Source organism: Borostomias antarcticus (genome assembly GCF_949987555.1).
Source record: "Borostomias antarcticus genome assembly, chromosome: 5".
NCBI classification, from domain to species: Eukaryota; Metazoa; Chordata; class Actinopteri; order Stomiiformes; family Stomiidae; genus Borostomias; species Borostomias antarcticus.
In genome coordinates this window covers 3,165,446-3,183,159 of record NC_140238.1, presented here as the reverse complement: position 1 = coordinate 3,183,159, position 17,714 = coordinate 3,165,446, and the positions used below count along the sequence as shown (strand labels likewise).

Genomic DNA, 17,714 nt, shown 5'->3' with positions numbered 1-17,714 from the left:
CTCTGCCGTGGCTCCAGGAACACCAATTAGCCCGGCCCGTTAACTTAATGAGGAGAGACAACTGATCTGGATGCATTGGGTTCCCGGACGGACGTGCGGAGGGGACGCGGAGACGCTGGGCTGAGGTGCTGATGCTGAGGGGGCCGTGCGCAGCCTCAGGTGCCCTCCCAGAAGAGAACAGCGCCCTCTGGTGGACGCCGTGGCGAACTGCTCGTCAGTCCTACTGTAGGAAACGCCGAGCACACGCAAGACTCGTTTGTAGGTATAAATACTGAAAACAGCACAGTGGGTTTGAGGTAGCTACGGTAGACGGGTAAGACAAGCGCCCAGAGAGAGAGAGAGAGAGAGAGAGAGAGAGAGAGAGAGAGAGAGGAGAAGAGAGCGTTTTGAGGACAAGCAGGTGGCTGGTGTTTGGGCAGGGATCTGCAGGCTCAGAGCGGTGATAGTTTACACAGCCGCGGCCCGGCAGCCGGGTCCATGGCGGGTGACTGATTGGGGGAGCCGAGGCCCGTCTACCCCGCCCGCCCCCGCCGCCCGCCCGAGTTCACCCAGGGAGACGTCACACTAAACAAACGGACTGGGGCGCCTCATCGGTAACCGCCCCCCCGCCTGGACGCCGTGCGCCCCCCGTCCCGAATATCTCGCCCGCCCCGTGTTGCATCCTGCGCCCGCTCTCCCGCGCCGGTCGACCGCCGACGCCAAAAACATGCTTTCAATAAACGCAGCGTGAGTCCTCATCAGTCATCCCCCGAGACGCGCAGTTCTAAACCAATTAAAGCCACTGTTTGTTTTAGGGGGATTCATGGTATACAAGATGGATATGAACTTGATTTACGTTGAGGGGGAGGGGGGGGGGGATTGTTGTGCAATGTTTACGTGGCCGTGCGTGTGTGTGTGTGTGTGCACGTGCCTGGGTGTGAGTCGGCGCAATATAACCCCCCCCCCAGACCACTGTGTTCCTCGTCTCGTCTCCCTGCCGTCCGCCCCCCCCCCCTCATCCACACACTACCGATGCGCAGACACGCTCCTCCCCCCCGCCCCCCCTCCCGCAGGTGTCTCCCCGGCCGCCCCGCCCCGCCCCCCCCCCCCCGAGTGGAGCCACATGCCTGCAATTACGCCCGGAGCTGTGAGAAGGAGGGCCGCGTCTTCCCCTCTGCGCTTTGATATGATAATAGAGAGGGAGAGGGGCTCCGGGGTTAATAGGTCCTGTACAGAGCTCATGTCATCATGTACAGGACACGTGATAGACATTAACCCACCCGTGTAGGCCTAATCTGCCCCCCCCGCCCCCCTAATCTGCCCCCCCCCTGCCCCCTCCGCCCCCCTGTCTACTGTTAGGGACCTGGGTGTAGAGTTGTGTTTAAGAGAGGAATGTGAGTAGGGGTGTGGGGGGAGGGGGGGAAGGTGTCTCATACCCATAATGCACTTGAATATTCCATTCCCGCGAACGCCTCCCCCCCCCCCCTCGTGGAAGAGGCCCGCGGGGCGTAGGGTGCCCCCAATCTGGCAACGCTTCTGGGGGGCGAGTGCACGGTCATCGGGCACGGGCGCCCGTCCCCATCAGCCACCGGCGGGCAAACGTGATTTCGCAAGAAAAGCGTTATGTGTGCAGATTAGACCGGTTACTCTCCGTTAAGCTGACAGAGACAGGGTGGGGATGGACAGAGACAGGGTGGGGACAGAGACAGGGTGGGGACAGAGACAGGGTAGGGGACAGAGACAGGGTAGGGGACAGAGACAGGGTAGGGGACAGAGACAGGGTGGGGACTGATAGAGACAGGGTGGGGGACAGAGACAGGGTGGGGGACAGAGACAGGGTGGGGACTGATAGAGACAGGGTGGGGGACAGAGACAGGGTAGGGGACAGAGACAGTGTGGGGGACAGAGACAGGGTGGGGACAGAGACAGGAAAGGGGACAGAGACAGGGTGGGGGACAGAGACAGGGTGAGGGACAGAGACAGGGTAGGGGACAGAGACAGGGTGGGGGACAGAGACAGGGTGGGGATGGACAGAGACAGGGTGGGGACAGAGACAGGGTAGGGGACAGAGACAGGGTGGGGATGGACAGAGACAGGGTGGAGACTGATAGAGACAGAGTAGGGGACTGACAGAGACAGGGTGAGGACAGAGACAGGGTGGGAGACAGAGACAGGGTGGGGGACAGAGACAGGGTGGGAGACAGAGACAGGGTGGGGGACAGAGACAGGGTGGGGGACAGAGACAGGGTAGGGGACAGAGACAGGGTGGGGACAGAGAGACAGGGTAGGGGACAGAGACAGGGTGGGGGACAGAGACAGGGTAGGGGACAGAGACAGAGACAGGGTGGGGGACAGAGACAGGGTGGGGGACAGAGACAGGATGGGGGACAGAGACAGGGTAGGGGACAGAGACAGGAAAGGGGACAGAGACAGGGTGGGGACAGAGACAGTGTGGGGGACAGAGACAGGGTAGGGGACAGAGACAGGGTAGGGGACAGAGACAGGGTAGGGGACAGACAGAGACAGGGTAGGGGACAGAGACAGGGTAGGGGACAGAGACAGGGTGGGGGACAGAGACAGGGTGGGGGACAGAGACAGGGTGGGGACAGAGACAGGGTGGGGGACAGAGACAGGGTGGGGGACAGAGACAGGGTGGGGGACAGAGACAGGGTGGGAGACAGAGACAGGGTGGGGGACAGAGACAGGGTGGGGGACAGAGACAGGGTAGGGGACAGAGACAGGGTAGGGGACAGAGACAGGGACAGAGACAGGGTGGGGGACAGAGACAGGGTAGGGGACAGAGACAGGGTGGGGACAGAGACAGGGTGGGGGACAGAGACAGGGTGGGGGACAGAGACAGGGTGGGGGACAGAGACAGGGTGGGGGACAGAGACAGGATGGGGGACAGAGACAGGGTGGGGGACAGAGACAGGGTGGGGGACAGAGACAGGGTAGGGGACAGAGACAGGGTAGGGGACAGAGAGACAGGGTGGGGACAGAGACAGGGTAGGGGACAGAGAGACAGGGTGGGGGACAGAGACAGGGTGGGGACAGAGACAGGGTAGGGGACAGAGAGACAGGGTGGGGACAGAGACAGGGTAGGGGACAGAGAGACAGGGTGGGGGACAGAGACAGGGTAGGGGACAGAGACAGGGTGGGGACAGAGACAGGGTGGGGACTGATAGAGACAGGGTGGGGGACAGAGACAGGGTAGGGGACAGAGACAGGGTAGGGGACAGAGAGACAGGGTGGGGACAGAGACAGGGTAGGGGACAGAGACAGGGTAGGGGACAGAGACAGGGTGGGGACTGACAGAGACAGGGTGGGGACAGACAGAGACAGGGTAGGGGACAGAGACAGGGTAGGGGACAGAGACAGGGTAGGGGACAGAGACAGGGTAGGGGACAGAGACAGGGTAGGGGACAGAGACAGGGTGGGGATGGACAGAGACAGGGTGGGGGATAGAGACAGGGTGGGGCACAGAGACAGTGTGGGGGACAGAGACAGGGTGAGGACAGACAGAGACAGGGTGGAGGTGACCTGCGGTCTGGGAGTCGAGCGGTATCCATGGCGGGGCTGGGAGACTATTGGCTGGTCAGACCTTAGAGACGGATATCGCCGAGTCAGACAAGACGGTTCTGATTGACCCCCGCGTGTCTCCTTCTCCAGGTCTGGCTCTGTTAGCTGGACGACAGTCTCCCTCCCGCCCCCCCCCCCCCTCAAAACCTCTCCTCTCTCCTCTGCCCCCCTCTCCTCCCCTACCCCCCCCCCCCCCCCCATGGGACCGGCAGGCTAACTTCTGGGAAGCCATCAGCAGACGGTGATTCACAGAATTGTTCTCTACCTTGGGAGCGTAAACTCGTAGGGATAAAATATTAAGACGTAAACATGTTACTTTTTGTTTAGCCGATCTTCCAGAAGGACCGGGGGTTGCCAAGCTGCCCCGGACGGCCAAACCTCCGCACGTCCGTCACACCGGCCTCTCTGCCCCCCCTCATCCTCTCTGCCCCCCCCTCATCCTCTCTGCCCCCCCCTCATCCTCTCTGCCCCCCCCTCATCCTCTCTGCCCCCCCCTCATCCTTCCCCTCCTCCAACGGCCTGGCCCGTGACCATCGGAACCAAACCTGGGCGCCTCCCTCCCTCCCTCCCTCTCTCTCTCTCTCTCACTCTTTCTCTCTCTCTGTCTCTCTCTTTCACATTCTCTCTCTCCCTCTCTTTCTCTCTACCTCTCTGTTGGTCTCTCTCTCCCTCTCTCTCTCTCTCTCTCCGTCTACCTCTTTGTGGGTCTCTCTCTCTCTCTCCTTCTCTCTCTCTCTCTCTCTCTCTCTCTCTGACGCAGAGAAGTGAGGCTTCTCTGTAAATCCTGTGTCTCGGAAACTATTCATCCAAACACTAACGTCTGTATCACAAATCCTGCTACTCCATCAACGGTGACGTTTGTTCATCGGTTGAAGAATAATAATAATGTAGGGTTTTCTGGGCTGGCTTAGTATTAAGACCCTAAACGTAAGAGTAAGACTTCTCAGAGACACCGTTAAAACCTCAGAGTAAGAGCTAAGAGTTGAGCTAAGAGTCCGAGGTTGGCGCTAGACGAGACTGGAGATATTTGGCAGGACTGAGGTCTGTGGCTGTCTGGGGGGGATCAAATGTTGAGCCAGTATTCGGCTTCGGAGTGACCAGACTGGGCACTGCGCACACACTCACACGCACGCACACACACACACACACACACACACACACACACACACACACACACACACACACAGTAAGGTCCCTAGAGTGGACTGGAGCCTTGACGGATTGATCAGGGTGGTGGGTCGCGTATGGATTGAGAGGGGGGCAGTCTGGGCCGGCGGACGATTTCTTTTTTTTACCGCTCGGACGCCACTCTCAGGGCCGTGGGGTCAGAGGGAGCCGGCGCTGACGCTGCTTGTGGGCAGCAGAAGTGCAGAGTTGCAGTTTTGGACCTGACAGAAACACAGAGACCTGAGCTCTGAGCAGACGGGGGGGATCGTGGAACGCCAGGGTCACGCGCTCAGGGGGGTCGTGGAACGCCAGGGTCACGCGCTCAGGGGGGTCGTGGAACGCCAGGGTCACGCGCTCAGGGGGGTCGTGGAACACCAGGGTCACGCGCTCAGGGGGAACGTGGAACACCAGGGTCACGCGCTCAGGGGGGTCGTGGAACAGCAGGGTCACGCGCTCAGGGGGGTCGTGGAACACCAGGGTCACGCGCTCAGGAGGATCGTGGAACGCCAGGGTCACGCGCTCAGGGGGTCGTGGAACACCAGGGTCACGCGCTCAGGGGGTCGTGGAACACCAGGGTCACGCGCTCAGGGGGGTCGTGGAACACCAGGGTCACGCGCTCAGGGGGGTCGTGGAACACCAGGGTCACCCGCTCAGGGGGAACGTGGAACGCCAGGGTCACGCGCTCAGCTATCAACCTCTGTCTGCAGGGTGAGCATCGTGGAGAATCTGACGCCGTAGGGAGTAGTTTAGAGTGTCAGGACGGTAAGTCGGAGAGGGAGAGAGGGAGAGAGAGAGAGAGAAAGAGGGAACAAGAGAGAGGGAGAGAGAGAGAGAGAGAGAGAGAGGGAACAAGAGAGAGAGAGAGGGAGAGAGGGAGAGAGGGAGAGAGAGAAAGAGGGATCGCAGTCTCAAAACATTTGATTTTGTATCATTTTTGTTAATCGTCTCTTTATTGACCTATTTCATTACCTATTTTGCTTGTTCGTTCATGTATTTATTCATTTTAAATGTCATTTCATACATTTGATTTTGTATTATTTTTTATTAATTGTATCTTTATTGACCTATTTCATGACCTATTTATCTGTTAGTTTACTTAATTGTTTCTTCATGTCATTATTGAATTGTATTTTTCTTGACGCTTTGGCAATATTGTCCACCTGACATTCATGCCAATAAAGCATATTGAATTGAATTGAGATCACAGTCATTGACTGAGCAGAATCCAATGAGCGCACTAAACTACACCAGGGGCCAGTTTAGCCTGAGAGCTCAGTTTGGAAGAGCAGTGCTGAGTCCTTTCACTGGAAGAGTACAACTCATTAGCTTCTGACAGCCTTATTTAGCCTGCCTAGCAACACCAACTGCCATTAACTGGCCAGTGAGGAGTCCGTTAACTCGATCTGGCACACGTTTAAGACTGATTTATGATTATAAACACCAGTTATCAATGCCTTTTGAAATAGGAAAAAGTGAAAGTGTGCCACTATCGCCCTCAGGTGGCGGAAATGGGAAACAGATTTTAGATAGGCGATTTTGGAGAAACCAGGAAGAATAAGCTACTGTAGATTTATTTACCTTGATCAAATCTACAGTATGCCACTAAGTACCAGCGTGAAATGCCCTTCTCAGTCGTATTGTAATAAAATAATTAGTCAAACTAGTCAGAGCAAAAACATTTCGTCTCGCTGCTTCTCGTCGGAAATCAAACTGGCCTCATTCAACTACCAGGAAGCGTAAACTACATTTTTCAAATCCAACCAATCAAAAAAAAAAGGTATGTTACCAGGCAGGTTGACAGGACATTCTCTCTGTCCTTAGTAGGGCTGGGAATCATTTCAAAAATTACGATACCAGTACCAATACCAGTACCCTTAAAGTGATACGATACCAGATGAATACTTCAATCGATACTTTGAATTTCTTTTTTGCACTTTTTCCATTCCATAATCATCATTTGAATGGAAGCATTCAGTTGTGTAAAATGCCATCAATCCTCCCACATTCAAATTATTTTTACAAGAATACACTTTGAAAGTGTTTAAAAGAGTATCAAACTGTATTTATTACAATATAACTACTGACAGTGACTACACATTTTTTAATCATCCGTGACCTTGCAGCTAATGTGAACGGTGTGTCAAGGCTGCTGCTGGGGGTGGAAACATCAGCAGTAGCAGTTGTGGTGCTAGTAGGCCTAGAGGGGTCTTAACATTAAGCATAACATTAGTTAATAACGTTAGCCGAAACACATTTCGCTGCTACAGAAGTTAAAACTACCACTAAGTAACCAATGCACTAAGCAATGCATTACAGTAGGGTTGCTAATGCTAGCTAGCTAGCTATAACCATACCGTTGAGCGTTTTGGTGGCATTACCTCAGCGTGCTAAACTGTGTCAACAACTCGCAGTTGCAGTCGATTTCACCAGACGGATTGTAGCTGTCTGCCATAATGGGCCAATCACGCGTCGCATTAAATTGAAGAACGCTTGCGGTGATTGGACCATATTACAACGTCTTTTTTTCCTAGATCTCAATACAAAAAGGATGGAATGAAGTACTGGTTTGACTGAAGACGTTTCGATGCTACTTGGTATCAGTTTGTTTCGATCCAGTACTACAAGGTATCGAGTACCGATACCCAGCCCTAGTCCTAAGTATATTTTTTGTCGATCACATGTTGCACTTTGTTCAATGTGCATGCATTCCTCTGCTGCTACACTGTAGGCCGTCCAATCATTTCAACGTGGTACACTGAAATGATTGGATGAAAAATGGCCTACCGTACCTTTAAGGCTACATGGAGCACCAGCATGTAAAGTCCAGTAGCCCCCCCGCCTCAATGTTCTCCATACTAAACCCGTCATGACGAAGGAAGCAAGATGGAAGCCAAGACAATGTAACCTAAGAAAGGGGGGAGCGAGAAAAAACATCTGAACCCACCTTCTTGGTTTTGGCTTTCTTCTCATAGGTGTCGGAGAGTGGCTTCTTCTTTGGCTGCAGAGTGGCTTTGGAGAACAGGTCCTCAAACTCCTTGGTGTCAATGTCCGGCTCCTCCAGTGACCCCCACAGGGTGTTGTTACTGGACAGAGAGACAGAGTTTAAGTCTGGGAGGGAGACAGAATGACAACAGTAACAATGATAACAGATGTGAAACAGGTATCACAAGAGATACTGTATTGTTCCTGAGAAAACGTGAAAGTCTTATTGAGGAAAGTATGAGAGGGGGAAGGGTGGGTGTACTTCTCTGAACAAATAGTTCTCTACTGATATGTAAACAGCTTGTGTTGTAGCCGTTTATTTAATGTTTACTCTGAACTTTCCGGGTGTTTATTTCTCTATACGCATGGCTTGAGTCCGATTCGCCAAGAATGTGGAGAACCCCGATCGGAATTCACATGATATTTTAAAAGAGAGAGTTAGGCTTGAGGAAAAACACAGACATTTTAACAGTACCGCTTCTCAAAGTGGGGCTATTTCTGTGCTAAAGGACAAACTGACTGGGAGGAATAGTGTTTCTGTTGTTGCTGGGTAACGGGAACAAGCAAACAGAGGGAGGAGGAGGAGGAGGAGGAGGATGATGTGTCTCTGGTGAGGATGAGCCTCTGAGAGTTCAGCCCGGGTTTGCTACCTTCCCTTTCCATCCTCCGTTCCATTCCTCTCCCCTGACTCCCAGAACACCCCCACCCCCCCCTGGGGGCCAGACAGCCCAGCACCGGGGAGCTATCAGCGCTAACAGCATCCAGTCTCTGACCCCCGAGGTGGACGCCTCTCTGAGACGACTCCGTCAGACCCGTTCACGAACGTCAGGACCAATAAAACACAGGCGTCACAGGCCAATTCCTCCAAGAACCGACGAGTTATCACTTCGGCTGTCACTTTCTATTTGAAATGCTAGCGAGGAGTGGGCCAGCTACTGGACTCTCGCAAGACCGTGACCGTGACTCGATTCTCGCCAGAACTTTCTCCACGCTCATTAAACCAATCACATCACAATCGGGCGGCGATAAGGTTTCTTTTCTTTTTTTCTTCCCAACGGCGCCCTTGCTAACTAGTCTCGGGGGACTGAATCTGATTGGAGACGCTGAAATTGAGCCTCGCAAATGAGAGGGTTTATCCAAAACCGTCTGTTGAACCGTGACTCCCGACACCAGACGGGGTCGCCGTCGAGCGGCGGACACTGGCGCCCAAATTAAACTAACCGCCCTCGGGAGCGGCCCAATATGCCACTCCCCCCCCCCCCCCCCCTCCGTGGGATCTGGTCATATTCGGATCTGCCGAGACCAGGGGCGTGAAAATAGACATATACACTAGACGCCGCATTGACGTTGATTTGATTGCTGCCGGACGAAAAATGCGGCCGCCATCTTGGTTCGGTACGGAGCTCCGCGAGTGAACTAGTGATGGGTCGGTCGCGAACGATACGGCTCTATGTGCCGGCTCTTTTAAGTGAACGATGATAAATACATAGTTGTTAGCTGATAGATACAACTAAAACTGTTGGATGCTGCTGTTTTGCACTTTGTGCAATTTTTCATTTTATTTATTTATTATTTATGTTATTTGACTGTTATCAATAGTTCAAAGACAAAAATATTTGTTTCTACTTATCTTCTAGAGTTATCTCTTGATGCAGGGTTACTTTTACTGACTGAAACTGCTGAGGAGAGCGGTTGTCACGTGACAGCGGTACCGGACCAATATGGCGGCCGTATTTTGCGCCGCTCAATCCATTACGAGTCATCTCATGTTCATATCTATGGGCGTGAACCCCGGCCCCCTGGTGGACGGCGGCACGCGACCCGAAGCTTAGATCGCCACACCCCACGCGGACCCCTCAATTGTCACTTTCTCACCGATAAAACAAAACTTCCACCACATAGATGTGTGTTTCTAGCGCTGGTGAAGTCGGGAATCTCGACGCTGTTCGGTTATTAGGTCAGCGTTTGGCAGGTTCCGCTCCCCAGGAGACCATTATACGGCTGGGCAAACCGGGAGGGGAAGTCAAGCGAACGGCCAAGCTGGCGGGCTGGAGGAGCCTGAAATACCAAACGCAATCAGCTTCTCTGCCAGAGATTCAATTAGAGTCATCCAGCGAGGCCTTTCTCTCGCTGAGGACATAATGATTGCTCTCAAATCCTCCCTTTCACTCAAATAACTCCACAAAACAAGGTCTGACTCCAGCTATAACTTCAGACCGGGACACCATGTTGGAAAAGTTAATTGTGCCTCTCTATAAACCCACTTCTCTCTCGGTGGTGGACGGTGATTGTAACCGACCGTCTCTAATTTGAATTTTAATCAGCGGATATCCCAATTAACTGTTCCTGGACTGTTTTCAAAAACCCTTATGAAATCCATTCTGTTTTGACATACCGTACAACCGTACAGCCTGGCCTCGTTTCAAAGCCTACAATTGTTTCCCTCATAATTTCGTCCTCGAGCCTCTCGGCGTTGACAGAGTTCAAAGGTCAGACTGATTCAATGCTAACAGACCTGCCATACTGTAAATTTTATAGTAGATGTGAAACTGCTGTGGCCGGCTCAAACCTCCGCTCTGGGTCTGAACTGTCAGGTGAACGTGTGTGTGTGTGTGTGTGTGCGTGCGTGTGTGTGTGTGTGCGCGTGTGTGCGCGTGCGACCACAACTCAACTACCCACAGTAATCCAGCCATATTAATACAAGGCCGTAAAGGGGGCCTGGCAAGCAGCAGTGGAAACCGCAGTCAGTTTAAATGAGCTGAGTAATCCACTACGCTGCTGCGTCTACATGACTGTGTCTCAATCACCCTACTGGTCCAAGGGTCTGGAGCTGTGGGGGAGAACTAAAGAGCCTGTGTGCCTCTTCTAATAGGCCTTTTCCACCAAGAGGGAACCGGTTCGGTGCCGGTTCGCGAATCTAATTTTGAATGGTTCTGAGCATTTCGACCAAAAAGAAATGAGTTCGGGAACCCGAAAGCTGGTTCCGAACCGGCACCATAAAATAGTAGGTTTTTCAGTGCGAACCGTGACGACGTCATGGGCGTGGGCTGACGTACAACGGTTCGGCTAAAAACTGGTCGAAACGCAGCCCGTTCTCTGGACAGAACCAAGGTTCCAGGAATTTTGAAACGAACCCGTTCACGAACCAGAGTTCTTTTGGTGGAAAAGGGCTATAACTGGTTCGGCGGGTACGGCCGAGCCACTGGTTGTAACGATAAATGCTCGCTAACAAACTGTTAGGGTAGAATACTGGTCATAACGATAAACGCTCGCTAACAAGACTGTTAGGGTAGAATGTAGAATGTAGAATGAAGAATGTGGCTGATGGAAGCGCCTACTTGTTGTCCTGGATCTGTATCCTGGTCCAGTAGAGGGGCTTCATGGGGCAGGCAGGCTCCACGGTGGGCTTCCGCGGGGCCTTGTCCACCCGCGTGGCGAAGCCGAAGCTAAAGCCCCCCGGTGGGGGCGGGGGGAAGCAGCCCGGCGGGGGTGGGGGAGGAGGAGGGCCGGCCCCAGGTAGGCCAGGGGGCGGGGGAGGTGGAGGGGGAGGCGGGGGGCCACACCCGGGGGGAGGCGGAGGCGGAGGAGGCACCATGTTGCCAGGCAGCGGGGGAGGAGGGGGAGGAGGCGGAGGCGGGGCTGGTGCTGATTGGCCGGGTAGGGGGGGCGGTGGGGGGGGAGGAGGCGGGGGGGGCGGAGGCGGAGGGGGCGGGGCTCCAGCGGGTCCCGGGGCCTTGCCCCCCAGGCTCAGACTGATCGAGTCCAGGTTGAGTTTCTTAGGCACGTTCTGGTTCTGCCCGGGGCTGGGGGCGGTCCCCTCTCCCTCCGGGGTCCTGATGAAGGTCTCCCTGTCCGTCTGGACGCACACGTTCCGGAAGGTTCTGGAAGGCTGGTCGTCCTCGGTGGAGACGCAGGCCTCGCGGTGCTGGGCGCGCTCCTGGCCACCGCAGGCACGGTCTCGCTGCATCCCGCCGATGACGCCCTCCAGACGCGACACCGTGACAGCATGCTCCCCGCGCACCTGGAAGATCTTCAGCTCAAGCTCCGACTATGGGGAGAGAGAGAGACCAGCGGAACATGAGAGACTGGTGGAACGTGAGAGAGACCGGCGGAACCTGAGAGAGACCGGCGGAACGTGAGAAAGACCGGCGGAACGTGAGAGAGACCAGCGGAACGTGAGAGAGACCGGAAGAACGTGAGAGAGACCGGCAGAACGTGAGAGAGACCGACGGAATGTGAGAGAGACCGACGGAACCTGAGAGAGACCGGCGGAACCTGAGAGAGACCAGCGGAATGTGAGAGAGACCGACGGAACCTGAGAGAGACCGGCGGAACCTGAGAGAGACCAGCGGAATGTGAGAGAGACCGACGGAACCTGAGAGAGACCGGCGGAACCTGAGAGAGACCAGCGGAATGTGAGAGAGACCGACGGACCCTGAGAGAGACCGACGGATCCTGAGAGAGACCGGCGGAACGTGAGAGAGACCGGCGGACCCTGAGAGAGACCGATGGAACCTGAGAGAGACTGGCGGAACGTGAGAGAGATGACGGAACGTGAGAGACCAGCGGAACGTGAGAGAGACCCGCGGAACCTGAGAGAGACCGACGGAACCTGAGAGAGACCGACGGACCCTGAGAGAGACTGACGGAACGTGAGAGAGACCGGCGGACCCTGAGAGAGACCGATGGAACCTGAGAGAGACTGGCGGAACGTGAGAGAGACCGACGGAACCTGAGAGAGACCGGCGGAACCTGAGAGAGACCGACGGAACCTGAGAGAGACCGACGGAACCTGAGAGAGACCGGCGGAACCTGAGAGAGACCGACGGAACCTGAGAGAGACCGATGGAACGTGAGAGAGACCGGCGGAACCTGAGAGAGACGACGGACCCTGAGAGAGACTGACGGAACCTGAGAGAGACCGATGGACACTGAGAGAGACTGACGGAACCTGAGAGAGACCGGCGGAACGTGAGAGAGATCGACGGAACCTGAGAGAGACCGACGGACCCTGAGAGAGACGGGCAGAACGTGAGAGAGACCGACAGAACGTGAGAGAGACCGGCGGAACCTGAGAGAGACTGACGGACCCTGAGAGAGACGGGCAGAACGTGAGAGAGACCGGCGGAACGTGAGAGAGACCGACGGAACCTAAGAGAGACCGGCGGAACATGAGAGAGACCAGCGGAACGTGAGAGAGACCGACGGAACCTGAGAGAGACCGGCGGAACGTGAGAGAGACCGGCGGAACCTCAGAGAGACCGACGGAACCTGAGAGAGACCGGCGGAACGTGAGAGAGACCGACGGAACCTGAGAGAGACCGGCGGAACGTGCGTCAGACTCACTCCGCGCTCTCTCATGTGTGACACGGTCACGTTCAGCGCTGTGGAAACCCACAGAGGCCTCTCGTGTAACATGACTGACAGGGTATGATAAAACACATAATTGCAATGACCTTCAAATGGATTTACTGCCAAAACGGCATCTAATATTGCCTCTCCTCACGCTCCTCTCCCTCAGAAGAAAAGTACAATAACTGACAGCTTCATGAAAACCTAATAAGCTGAATGTTTACAGGAAACTCAAACACAGGGACGATCTGGCAAAACGTGAGGAAAAGCAATTTGAGTGTGAGGGGAGAAGGAAGAAACTATTTTGCAATTCATCGGACACATGTTGCGCGTTAGTGCGCGGTCCGTTCGGAGTCTGAATTAGGCCCGTTCCATCCTTTCTGGTGGTTTGGGAGTGTCGATGTTGCCTCCTAACGTTAAGGAGCGACGGCAAATGACAGGGATTCATGGAACGAGCAGCCATTATTGCTGACTCGTCACTGCTTTAATAGCCACTTGCAGGAGCACAATTGTTCTAATGGCAGGGAAATTATACCAGATTTGAAGGCCAAGTCTGCTCTATTGTCCACGCATGGCTTTAACTCGCTCTCCAATACATTCTGGACTTTTCTTGGAAGAAAAGAGAGTAAACATCATCTGAACACTCCGCTAAGAGCCCTGGAAAACAGTCTGAATTCTGCGTTGAGTTGCACTACTGAACCTCGGCCAACAAACAACGCTTCACATCCACCAACCGACGTGTCAGCCTCGTTCATAGGGCTTAACTCCAAAGGCATCTTTTTCTAAAATGTAAAGTAAGCTCTCCAGGTGAGCGATCTGATCGCAGGGTGCATCTAGCCTGGAATTAGGATTTTATGTGAGAACCTGGCAGGGATGTGTAACCTCATTTAACATCTGATGCTCACCACAACATCAGAGCTTCCAGTCTAAATACGCAAAGATGCACTTGATTCGTCTTCCCGGGTTCAAATGAAACAATAGTTCAGTCCTGTGAGTGCCAACTGTGAGGCGAATCAAACACACCTCAATTACATCTCAAAATACTCAGCCAGTTGATCTACAGTAACTGACCCAGGTCAGCTGTGTCAACAGCTCCGAAGTCGGGCACTGGAAGTCAGACGCTGCTCAGGGTGCTCATCAACATTCCACTGAACATAACTGAAGAGAAAGATTCAATTCCCTGTTTATTCGGCGCCATCTAGTGTATCTGTGGAGACCTGCAGTTACTCAATAAACAGTGATTCCCAACAAGAAAAATCTCCTTCAATACACCTATTTCTATTACTGCAGATCAGTCTGGACATCCAACCGTTCCAACTGAATCCACTCGAACCCAGATTGGTCTGTGCCAATCAGAACCGTTTATCTAATATGAGGCGGGTTTAATAAGATGACGGAACAGAGGAGCACCATAGAGGCGTTTTCGCTGATTGGTTGTAGGTCTATCCAATTGCGTCCAGAGGCATTTTGATCTACACCCGTCGGTAACACCCCTTGGGAATCGGAGAGCAACTGTGAGTTTCCAGACCCTTATCACATCTTTGCGAATTGGGTCCGGCGGAGCCAGGCTATATGTGTATTGGGTCACTATAAAATAGTTTCAGTGTGAAATGTAATTCCCGAGGGAGGCACACTTACATGCAACTTCTCCACCTCCTCTTTGCATTCTCTCTTCAGCTGCAAGAGGGCAGCCTGGTGCTCTGAGGGGGAGAAGAGACCGGGGGGTTATCTGTCGAACACACACACACATTATACACACACATTACACACGTCAAAGTTGCCACATTACGCTGAGGAATCCGTTTCTGTTTTCCAATGTTCAATTGAGGCCATCTGGAGGATCATCCCCATGCAGTCATTCATTTCCATGCGGTGGTTTGGTACAATAATGAAATGTGAGAAAGAGCTCAATGTGGCATTTTACAGAGATTATGATGAAAATGCATTAGTGATTTTGTAGTATAGCATCTCTCTCTCTCTCTCGCTCTCTCTCTCTTCTTTTTCACACCACGCTGATCATTCCAACAAAGGAGACTTGTCTCAATGTACCATCTCCTCAATAACAATGAAGGACACGAATCTGTCGACAAAATACAAGTTAAACCGACCCACAGAACAAAAGCCTCGGGAGGGTGGATCAGTAACACGGAATGTCATTTAAGAACCTTCTGGAACTGGACAAACTGGTTTTAATAAGTCATTAGTGATCCTGTGAAGGGCATAATATTGTATTGTTGGCAAGTGATACATACAGTAGTTAAGACACTAACTTATTTAAACAATAGACTGGAGCTTACGTTGTACAGTAGCTCATGGGTTGTTATGCTTGTCCGGTGGTTTGATATGAGACTTTTATGTAATCATCTTTAAGGACAGACACATATTTATGTTATTTCAAGGCTTATACGTGTGGAAGACTAGTGAAACCTGTTTGATAGTACACAACAGTGAATGGTAATGAGGTGTGTGTGTGTGTGTGTGTGTGGAGAGGAGAAAGGAATGCATGACAACAACCTCATGTGAACAGGAACAGGGTTTTAACCACTTTTATCAATCCACCTATCAGATGAGACCTTTGCTCGTGGCAGAATAACCAGGCCAGAAGACCTTGAGCTGAACACGGCAGCTACAGTACACTAACACCAGCCAGCTGAGTTAGCTTAGCCTGAACACTGCAGCTACACCACCACCAGGCCAGCTGAGTTAGCTTAGCCTGAACACTGCTGCTAAACCACCACCAGGCCAGCCGAGTTAGCTTAGCCTGAACACTGCAGCTACACCACCACCAGGCCAGCCGAGTTAGCTTAGCCTGAACACTGCAGCTACACCACCACCATGCCAGCCGAGTTATCTTAGCCTTAACACTGCAGCTACACCACCACCAGGCCAGCCGAGTTAGCTTAGCCTGAACACTGCAGCTACACTACCACCAGGCCAGCCGAGTTAGCTTAGCCTGAACACTGCAGCTACACCACCACCAGGCCAGCCGAGTTAGCTTAGCCTGAACACTGCAGCTACAACACAAGGCCTCTCTGGCTTTTCCCCTGTAATTGGATCAAGCTTATTTGGAGTCCTGTGTGTCCTTGCTTGCTTGTTTGAGTGTCTAGAGAGGGGGGGGGATGGGTAGAGGGAGTGACAGACAGACAGACAAACAAACAAACAAGCAAACAAACAAAAACAGACAGACAAAAGACAAGACTGATGGAATGCGGCGGCGTGGCAACATTCCCAGTGAAGCGCAAGCGGCCTCTGCCTTCCTAAGCCGCATGCTATCCTGAGACGCCACGGAACAGTCCACAGACAGGAGGGTCTCTGTGCGCGGAGGGTTCCGGCACATTCCAGCGTTAAATGGATTTAAGGGACGTCTTACACCCCAGCGCTTGCGCTCGGCTAGCCGCGCTGCGCTAGCTAGGGACGCAGCTCCTGTTGTTTGTGTCACATCTATTAGATCAGGCTGGCGGATGGAAGTGTTTTGGTAGGAGAGCGTCTGCCCTTGATAAAAGAGGCTGGGTGGGGAGGCGGCTGGGGGGGGGGGCGCAGGGTCTATTTTCGTTATGGTGTCTGCAGTCTGAGACTCAGGATAAGGCAGAAACCAGCAAAAGGGGCATTTCTCAACATGAGACTAGGTGCTGTAACCCAGATAGCAAGCGGATCTGGGCCATATACAGGCCAGATCTGGCCCTTGTGGCTTAGTTCCGGCCCATATAGGGCCCAGAATCATTACACATCCGCTTGCTATCTGGGAAGGGTTAAACGATAAGGTGAGGTTTATTTTGTGTAGACAACTCCCTTAGGAAACAATATATCGCGTTATATTGGACAATATAATGTAATATATCAAACAATACATTTCCATACATAGGAAACCAGTGGTTATATTTTCCAATATACTGCAAAATATGAAAAGCGGCGATTCCTTATGTATTATTCAATATATTACTGTATGTAGGCATGATATATTATTCTGTATTCCCTCCATATATTTTACATACTATAACATATTGGCAGTTAATATACAGGGGAATATATGTTCTTTGCATAGGGGCAGTAGCACTTCCTGGATCTAATGTTATTGTCCGGCTATGTCCGGCAGCAGTAGCGAGAGGTGACATGGTGCGGAGGACGAGACCAGTCCTTACCTGCCTCCGTGTACCTGAGCCCCACCTTCTCCTCCTCGTCCCTGGGCTTGGGCGGGGGCCAGACGGCCTGCAGGCGCCCGGGGGTCCGGTCCTCGCTGTCTGCGGGGGAGGTGACCTCGGACTGCGGGGGCGGGGAGGGGGGGGGGGGGGAGGAGACGCATCAAACCTTGTTAACACAGTCGATAGAAAAGCAAAACATACGCAGAGGTGAGTGGAGACGTGTGATCCAGGCTAACGGTCCGTCTCGAAGACAGACAGCTTTCTGGACACCCTGAGACAGCCTGTATCACCCTGAGACAACCTGTAACCCTGAGACAGCCTGTATCACCCTGAGACAACCTGTAACCCTGAGACAACCTGTATTACCCTGAGACAGCCTGTATCACCCTGAGACAACCTGTATTACCCTGAGACAGCCTGTATCACCCTGAGACAACCTGTATTACCCTGAGACAGCCTGTATTACCCTGAGACAGCCTGTATTACCCTGAGACAGCCTGTATTACCCTGAGACAG

General features: G+C 53.1%; 1 protein-coding gene across 1 annotated transcript in view; it reads right to left on the bottom strand.

Moving 5' to 3' along the window:
• Window positions 1–17,714, bottom strand: part of LOC311309184 (formin-1) — a gene marked incomplete at both ends in the record, with an annotated part of 82,289 nt that overhangs the window by 33,081 nt on the left and 31,494 nt on the right. Inside the window, 4 exon segments of the mRNA XM_084438363.1 lie at window positions 7,670–7,808; window positions 11,046–11,755; window positions 14,698–14,759; window positions 17,199–17,319. Of these exon segments, the coding sequence (XP_084294489.1) occupies window positions 7,670–7,808; window positions 11,046–11,755; window positions 14,698–14,759; window positions 17,199–17,319 (1,032 nt within the window).